General features: G+C 34.7%; 1 protein-coding gene across 5 annotated transcripts in view; it reads right to left on the bottom strand.

Annotated features, from left to right (window-relative positions):
• Positions 1 to 1,304: 1,304 nt before the first annotated feature.
• The window catches only part of LOC111786014 (basic blue protein-like), a 20,939-nt gene continuing 12,553 nt past the window's right edge, over positions 1,305 to 9,690 (bottom strand). The window contains exons 1-3 of one of the 5 annotated variants that reach the window (XM_023666396.1): positions 2,023 to 2,304; positions 1,663 to 1,694; positions 1,305 to 1,516 (exon numbers count right to left, since the gene is read on the bottom strand). In XM_023666396.1, the coding sequence (XP_023522164.1) occupies positions 1,349 to 1,516; positions 1,663 to 1,694; positions 2,023 to 2,215 (393 nt within the window). In that variant the 5' untranslated portion in view covers positions 2,216 to 2,304 and the 3' untranslated portion in view covers positions 1,305 to 1,348. Of the gene's footprint in view, positions 1,549 to 1,662; positions 1,695 to 2,022; positions 2,305 to 9,690 lie in introns of those variants that run through there. The other 4 variants (XM_023666366.1, XM_023666389.1, XM_023666381.1 and 1 more) reach the window with 4 other exon arrangements.

The following is a 9,690-nucleotide window of genomic DNA, read 5'->3' as shown; positions in this document are numbered from 1 at the left end:
CACAAGTTTGAGTGGAATTTTGAGTGTCAAAATTTGGTTAACTCAAACATGCATGCTTGCCACACAATCCCAAACATTTGAGTGGAATTTTAAGTGTCAAAATTTGGTGATGATCTCAAATTTGCATGAACATGCAAACATGACTCTTTAAATAGAGTGATGGTACATCTTCTTCTTCTTGGTGAAAAACCTTGAGAAAAATCTCTCACAAACACTCTCTTCATATATACAAAATCCCTCCCAAGTTTAGTCTTCCACAATCCCGTTCTAAGGACGGAGGATAGTGGAGAAGACACTAGTGGTGATTCGAAACCGGTTCGTGAGGAAAAAGAAGCTTGAACTACAAAATGTTAGTATTCAGATTCATTATTTATGAACATGCTAGTTATTTACTATAATTGATGTTCTAAAAGTGCCTAAGATCAAATTGCTTCCGCATGTGTTATATTAACACCATCAGTTTTATGATGATGCTATATGATGACGACAATGCATCACAACATGACGATGTAAGATGTAAGATAATGAAATTTCTTAATATGACGTTATTCCAGATAAAGATTCGTTGATTTTCTTAAGTAGAACTCTAGTTAATGTATAGAATATATATTTAAATAATTATAAAAATTTTTAAATACGATCTATAAATATTAAAAAAAAAGAAAAAAAGAGAAAAAGAGAAAAAGGCTTACAAACAATACAATCAATTCATTATTTATATTTATATTTATATTTATATAAATGATGATTCCTAATTAATTAATTATTTATATTTATATATAATTAATTATCTCTCTTTCTATATTTATGAAATGTAAACCGTAATTAATGAATAAATTATTATTAATTATAAGCATTAAATTAATTAATTTTAAATCATTAAATAATATTTTTATTTTAAATTTCAATCTCCACCATAAAAAACTAAATACTTATACACATTAAATAAATTGAACTTATTTTATTATAAATAATAGTTTTAATAAATATAGTATTATGTCGATATAAGTTATTAATAGAAAAAATTTAAGGAAACATACCCGTTTTAATTTATATTAATTTTTTTGTTTATATTAATTTATAAAAATAAAACAATTTTTAGCATTAACATTATTAATTTATATTAATTTTTTTGTTTATATTAATTTATAAAAGTAAAACAATTTAGTGCATTAACATTATTATCCTAATTTTTCGATATAAATAAACAAAGAGAAAAAATAATAATAAGATACATATAACTACTTAATTATTATCCATTATTTTATTTCCACAATGTTTCCAAATCATTGTTACTTCGAACATTTACATCGAGATCGATGTGTAAACGATACGGGGTGGTCAAGAACTAGAGGGAATTGATAGTAATTTTCATCCCAGCTTGGCAGTGGCCTGGGGTGGTGCATATGAAGAAGTTGTTTCCTCTTGAGAGAGTGATTTCATCCTTGCCTGAATTGAACACTTTGGCGCCTCTGGCAGCTATGCAGCTTCTATAACCCCCCTCGTCCACTGCCACCACGTTGTGAACTGTCGGGTTATAGTTGAATCCTACAAAAAAAAATGTATGTATTCATTGCAATCTAACTGCGAATTCGATCGGATACTATTTGAATATATTTTANCAGCTATGCAGCTTCTATAACCCCCCTCGTCCACTACCACCACGTTGTGAACTGTCGGGTTATAGTTGAATCCTACAAAAAAAAATGTATGTATTCATTGCAATCTAACTGCGAATTCGATCGGATACTATTTGAATATATTTTATATATAGCCGTAATGTAACGACCCAGATCCTCTTTGCTTTGGGCTTTCCCTTTCGGGTTTTCCCTCAAGGGGACTTGTGTTTTGATATAATTTATCTTATCTCCAGGATTTGGTTAGTAGAATATTTTCGACTTTCGATCCCACTTATGTTTTTCATTCTTATCATAGTATCAGAGCATTATTCTTAACAGCTACGATTACGCAAGTAAAACATCAGTTACTATTCAACTATCAAAACGAGAGTTGAAAACTCACTTAATATGTCACCGGCTCTAAACACCTTCCCATTAGGCCATCCTTCCACACCCAGGTTCCATCCGTTCGAGTCGCCAACAACAAAAGTTGTAGCAGCATCGCCATGTTCGAAGCCAAGAAGCAGCAACAATGCCATTGCAACAGCCACCGTGCTCATCGAAACCGCTCCGCTGCTCCCCTCGTGTCGAGCCATTCGTGAAGCCGAAGTAGTTCTCAAAAAAGATATGGAAAACAATTGTGTTCCTTTGAAGCTTGAAAATGATGGTTATAAAGATATGTAAAACATACAAAACTTGCCTTTTTCTTTTCCTTTGTTTCCTGCGGAGAAGTAGTGGGCTGTTTTGCAATTGATTATGTCTCCTCGTTTTGCTATTAAAAGAAAGAGAAACAATCTTCCTCCTTTCTCTCTAGTAACCTCTCATTCCTTCCCCAATTATCTCTCCTCAGAGTTTGCAAAAAAAAAAAAAAAAAAAAAAAAAAACATTTAATTTGAGGAAAAAATACCCAATTCACACGACAATATTTACGTGGAGATGGAGATAGATATGATCAGTAAGATATGTATTAAATCTTAATTTTATTTGTCCTATTTTTTTTTGAAATCACAGCCAATCCTGGTTAAATCTTCATTAAATCATGACAATTGTTTAGTTGAGTTAGAAACTAAATACCAATAATTTATATGAATTCTAGTAAATCACATTAGATTAATAATTTAGATCAATAAATTTATATAAGTAGACAAATAAATAGATTAAAAATAAAATGGCAAAGAAAATTTGTGAACAAAATCAAAAGGGAGTAAATATAGATAAAGAGAAAAACCAGAAAAGCAAAAGGCCACATAGTAAATACAGATAAAGAAAAACAAATAAGAAAAGTAAATATAGAGGATAGGAAAGCACAGAATGACTTAAATAACTCTATCAACTTTTTTATACAACAGAAACCATATAAAATAAGATTTTTAATAAAAACATAATTATAGATATATAACATTTCAAAACTTTTAACAATGGACCAATGTAAATTAGAAAAATAATTTTATAGAGTTCAAACTTGAAACCGATGTCATGGGCTCACCTAGGTTGGCTTGGATTTCAAAGGACAGAATCGAACTTTCATTAATGATAACTTCTCGACATCAACCTAAGCTAATCAAGTAAGTGGTCTTACTATCGGCATAGTTATATTTGATGTTGACACGTGCCTCGTGGTTCGGCACGTGTCATATATATTGATATGTGTGAGTTGTTTGTGGATTGATATGCTTATCATATGTTATGTATATGTTATAATATGTGAATTACGGTACGATGTGTTCAATGATATGTTTGAGATAGGATACGATAAGGATGCACAAGACGAAATGTGACGATAGGAGTAAGATACGTTCATGAAACGTTAAGGTTAGGTTACATACCGAAGTGCTATGGATATGAGAGATTGATAAAAGAATATGGTTAGGTTATGTGTAGTGAGGGATATGGGTAGACAGGGATAGGTTTGTGATAGATTGATAGAACAATAGCGTTAGGATACGTTCATGTGATGATATGACTAAGGTACGTTCATGTAACGACATGACTGTGATAGATATAAGACGTTAAGGCTATGATAAGTAAGGGAACGATATGACCAAGAAGTGTTTACGCTATGATATGATTATGATACGATATGTGTATGACGGATATATATATATATATATATATATATATGTATTCATATGATATGAAATATGTTATGGTATGAGATATGTGATAAATTGAATTGTTTATGATATGATATATTGTGATGCAATATGTGCGGAAGAAAAGAAAAATGACCAACAAGGGATGAAAAATATTTAGAAAAATTATAGTTTTCGAAGAAAATAATAATAAAATATTCGAAAAGTGGAAAATTACCAAAATACTCCTAGAAGGATGGATAATCACGAAAATGCCCCTCTAATCATAATTAGAGCATCTACCGTGACCATCTGAGCAAAATCATTCAAACCTTGTATCTCAGCCGTTGGATCTCCTCCAAAATTGGATATGATCTAGAAGACGGACAGATCATCACATCCAATGGCTGGTATTCAAAACCAAAGTCGGTGAGGCTCTGATCGGAGTAGATATTTCCGGCGGATATTCCATAAAATCTAAACTGCCAATTCACGATGATTCTGGAGCTCTCAATGTCGGTTTAAGCTTCTCCTATAAAGTCTGAAGTTCGGGCAACAATATGGAACAAGAATCGAGCAAGGTTGAGAGCCCATTCAAGAATTATGAGCGTTTAGATTGTGGTTCTTCTACTCTCTGATTTCTTCCAAATTCGAGAGCAATTCTCCACCATTTCTCCCGAAACGTATTCCTATAGTTTCTAAGCAAGATTACCCACAAGTTCTATGAAGGAATGAAGTGCTGAAAGTGCCAGACACCATTTCGCCAACTCAATCCCCCATTGAAGAACTTAAAGGAAAGCTTGAAAATGCAATTCGGGGATACACGACGATTCGTCGAGCAAGAACGATCCCAATAAGTTTTTGCACCACCACGGAGTGTTTCCGTTGAAGACCATGAAGAGAAATAACCTCGGGAGCGTGCCCAATCGAAGGAAATCGATTTCGGGCTTAAGTTGGGGATAAGTGACGAAATCCTATCAACGGTCCATTTTCCTTCAAATTAAGGATTTCTTTAGCTTCAGCGGAAGGATTTGAGTAATTTTGATGAAGGAATCGAGAGTCGGAACGTCGTAGAACAAGTTACCCAAGAGATCCAAAATCCGACGTTTCGGAAAGTTGCATATCGAGAATGATCTCTCAAAATTAAGGTCCCACACTCAAAGAATGTCCTCCAAACTAATTCATGTAGCTTGAGGAAAGGATATGGAAGAGGTTCCATGGAGAAATCGGGCCTTGAAAACCCCCAAAATTGGTTGCCCAATGATGAATCCCCTATTTTAACTCCGGCGAGAAAAATGATTTTGGACGAACTTTGGAGGTGAATATATTAGGCTACGGTAAACAAAAAGAAACTAGACACAATAAGGAGTCTGTGGAAGGAAATTGGAAGTAATTTGGATACCGGAAGCTCAAGAATGGAGGTCCCGAACGTCGACGATGAGGTAAGTAGCCACATTGGATTTTTCGTAAGAAATACTTGTAGGAATCGCTTGGATTTTCATATGAATCCTAAACGAAGTATGACACAAGGATATATGAAAGAAAAATCCAAAGAACCGTGAGTTAAGGCTTTAAACCGACCAAATTACTCGAGATTTAAGGAACATTAAGATAACCCACTAAATGAGCTCTGGTGTCTATAAAATTTTATTGTTGAGCGTAATATATCATTATAAGGTTATGTATGAAATTTTGCGGTCATTGGATAAGGATAAGTAGGTAAACCAAGAAACGGGAAGAAATGACCATAATGCCCCTAAGGATATCTACCTACGGTTCATGACCAAGATGACTTCCAAATGCTATGAAACTCTACAGTAAATCTTATTTATGATGCTTGATTAGGTAATGAAGTTTGAAAACCATTGTAACTCGTTAAGGAGCAAAACCAAGAATTAGGGGTAAAATGACCATAATGCCCGTACGGAAGACTACCTATGGGTTAAGCCGTAAATGACCTTCCAACATTATTAAATGTTGTATGAATCCTTATCTTAAGAGGTTGTATAAGGAAATGAAGTTTGGGAGTCATTGGAAAACGTTAGGTAGCGAAACCAAGATATGGGGAAAACGTATATCACGAACCATGCAACTTTGCCTCCTAGGATGACGAAAGAGGTATCCACTAAATAAGAGATTCTCCACAAGTACCCTTGGTTTCTAATGAGACTCTACGTGCACAAGACCACGTCGGGGCTATTCCTTAGAAGAACTTGTATGTTCCCAAGCTTCACCCAAGACATTATGCATAAACCTAGGATCCCCAAGAATGCATAGAAACACCTAGGTTAATGCAAATGACATGCTTAACAAGTTGCTAGGATCCATGCCCGGAGTAACTGTTATCTCCCATCACGAAGTGTACCACGAGACCCCTATTCCTCTTTAGGTGAGATGCCCTGCTATATGTACCATGAGCATGATGCCACGATGAACTTATTATCTCCCTCACCTAAATGAGATGCCCTGCATCACGAATTTTCAATAGGATGCCACGATTATGATAAAGCCACCTATGCACTCATGCAGAGAAAACTAAGGGTTACTTTGAAAGAGTTTTGAGGGAACACAAGACATGACATAACAACCTCTAAGGCTTAGTTCCTGAAAACGAAACAAGTAGTCATATCCTAGCTCAAGGTTTAGAGATGCTCCAACTTACCAACTATTCTCTTTAAGGCCTACTCTATATGACTTGAGAATAAGTTCAAGATTACAAGGTGGTTGGAGCAAGTTTGGAACCTAAACCAAGATGGAATAACTCATGCTAGTTATTACGATGGGTTCATATGATCACGAATGTATATAACAACTTACGCCTCAAGAAAATAAGAACCTTAGAAACTTACAAGATTAAGAATCAATAACAAGCTATACAACTACCAAGACAAGAAGAATGCTAGGTACCACTCAAACATAAGGGACCAAAGTCCTCAAGACTCAAAATTCAAGAATGCTAGGTAATACTCTAAGCATGTCCAATTGTGGCCCATACCTCCCACCATGGGGTGCTTTCTAAGGAGGCCTTGTTTCCTCTTCTAGGTGGGATGCCCTGCATCATGTTTCTCTTACAGGATGTCATGTTTGGCCTCATTCCCCTCACCTAGATGAGATGCCCTGCACCATGTTAAGATTGTCAGGATGCCATGTTCATGTACACACCGATCACGTGACCTTTTTGGTCTATGCCATGTTCATGCATGCATCGATCACTTGACCTTTATGGTCTATCATGGGGAGTGACCGATGGCCACGATGGAGCAAGAAGAGAGTAAGTTACCCTAGCCTTGAATCAAGAACCTCCTAAGACCTCCCGCGGTACATCATGCTTATGACTTAGACTACGGCTACTTGGAGCGTATGAAGCCTTGAGCGTAGGTATTAAAACTGTGTCGCTTGGAACGCATGAAGCCTTGGACACAAGTCGACAAGTTTATGTCTAGTACCATAAATCCTAAGGAAAGTGTCTTGGAGAACGAATTAAGAAACATAACAAGAACATACGGCAAGAACAAGAACAAGGAAAGAGAGAACGTGGTACCCTAGCATATCAAGGACACGATTAAGAGCCTACTACTTACTGAGTCTTGTACTCATTTCTTATTCTCCATTTTTCTTTCAGGAAATAATGAGCTGGTCGAGGTCGATAGCAGACTCTGGAGAAGGTGCCATAGATAAACCTCACCTGTTGTCCTTGACCCATTGTTTTAAGACGTTTTGTGTTCGTTCCTTATTTTGTATTTTAACCATTATGTTATATTTTAAATTACTAATGCGCCCACTATTTTCGTATAATGTAAATTATGTTTTAAATTTTAATGGTTTAATTTTGCGAAAAATTTATCGATCATTTTAGAGTCATCGAGTCAGCCCGGTCCTTACACGAACTGACTAGTGAGTCCATACACGCATGTATGCGCTCTGTGTAGAGTATCTGGTACACATCCAAGGTGCCCAATTAGAATAGTCCCGTAGGAAAAATAGACTGATATGATAGGTCCCATCATTGCAATCGCATATTCTTGTATTGAACCCACAATAGTGGGTCACTCACTGAGTATTTCTTCAAATACTCAAGCCACTCGATACCTCTGTTTCAGGTTAACGCAACCTTGTAATAGCCCAAAAATAAATGAAAAAATAAACAAATAAAAATAATTATAAAAAAGATAGTTAAAATAATAATAATTAAATAAATAAACAATATTTCCCCCACTACTCTCCACTAACCTCTCGTCCCTTCCCACAATTATCTCTCCTCAACCCATCTTAGCCGCCAGAAAGTAACAGTTACTTAAAAAAGGAAACAGAAAAACAAGAATTGCCAGAAAGTAACAGTAACTTAAAAAAGGAAACAGAAAAACAACAAGAATTGCCAGAAAGTAACAGTAACTTAAAAAAGGAAACAGAAAAACAAGAATTGTCAGATTTACTTGAGGAAAAAAGAAAAAAGAGAACGATATTTACCTAGTTGAGATTCTGAGGAGATTTACGTGAAGATAGATCTGATCAATAAGGTATATATTAAATCTTAATTTTTTTTATCCTATTTTTTTTAGAAATCACAATCAATTATAGTTAGATCTTAATTGAATTATTAAAATTGTTTAGCTTTGAGTTAGAAACTAGATGTCAATCGTTTATATGAATTCCAGTAAATCATGTCGGATTAGTAATATTATATTAAATTTATATCAGTAGCATGAAGAGATTAAAAATAGAATGACCAATAAAATTTGTGAACAGCAAATAGTTAGATAAGGAAAGATTTGGAAATAGAATTAAAAGGCAGATAAAAAAAAATGAAGACTAGGAAATTAAAAACGACCAACTAAATATAGAGAGAATGGTAAATAGTAAATAGAGAGGGTAAATACTGAGAGTAGTAAAGGCCAGAATAGTTGGATCTACTCTTTTATACAATAGTAACTATGGAATTATAAGATTTTTAATAAAAATATAATTTATAGATATATAACATTCCAAGACCGTTAACAATGGACCAGCGTAAATTAGAGAAATAATTTTGTAGAGTTCAAACTTGAAATTGATGTCATGGTCTCACATAGGTTGACTCGGATTTCAAAGGACGGAATCGAACTTCCATTAAAGATATATTCGTGACAACAACTTAAGCTAACCAGGTAAGTGGCCTTACTATCGACATGGTTATATTTGATGTTGACACGTGTCTGTGGTTCTGCACGTGCCATATATACTGATATGTGTGAATTATCAGTGAATCGGTATGTTTATATTATGTTAATGTTATAATATGTGGATTGAATGATATTAATTACAGTATGATGTGTTCAAGGATATGTTTGAGATAGGATACGAGAAGGATGCACAAAACGAAATGTAATGATAGGAGTAAGAGACGTTCATGAAACGTTAAAGGTTAGGTTACATACCAGAGTGCTATAGACAAGAGAGATTGATGAAAGAATATGGTTAGGATATGGGTAGAAAGGGATAGGTTTGTTATAGATTAATAGAACGATAGCGTTAGGATACGTTCCTGTGATGATATTATTAAGGTATGTTCACGTAACGATATGACTGTGATAGGTATAAGAACGTTAAGGCTATGATAAGTTAGGAAACGATATGACCACGAAGTGTTTACGACATGATATGTTATGATACGATGTGATGCGATGTGTTATGTTTAGATTGTTTTGTGTGACCATTGAGGTAGTTGTTGTATGAATTACACCTTATGAAATGACATGTTAAAAGCATGGAGCGTTATGTTATGTTTTCTAAATTGTATGTATACAACATGTTATGAATGACATGATATCACGATAAATGAAATGAAATGTAACCCCGTTAGGATTATGTATGATATGTAGACTGAAAAATGAGAAATAACATGTTATGCTTATGTGTGCTCATGCATTTGGGGGGATACCCCTATTCCATCACGAGGGTACGGACGCGTACATCCAATGGCAGGAAAACGATCGTTATGTTTTGCATAGCGCTGCTGTGAC

Source organism: Cucurbita pepo, chromosome LG02 (assembly GCF_002806865.2).
Source record: "Cucurbita pepo subsp. pepo cultivar mu-cu-16 chromosome LG02, ASM280686v2, whole genome shotgun sequence".
NCBI classification, from domain to species: Eukaryota; Viridiplantae; Streptophyta; class Magnoliopsida; order Cucurbitales; family Cucurbitaceae; genus Cucurbita; species Cucurbita pepo.
The sequence above is the reverse complement of the archived record's forward strand: the minus strand, read 5'-3'. Positions and strand labels throughout refer to the sequence as shown.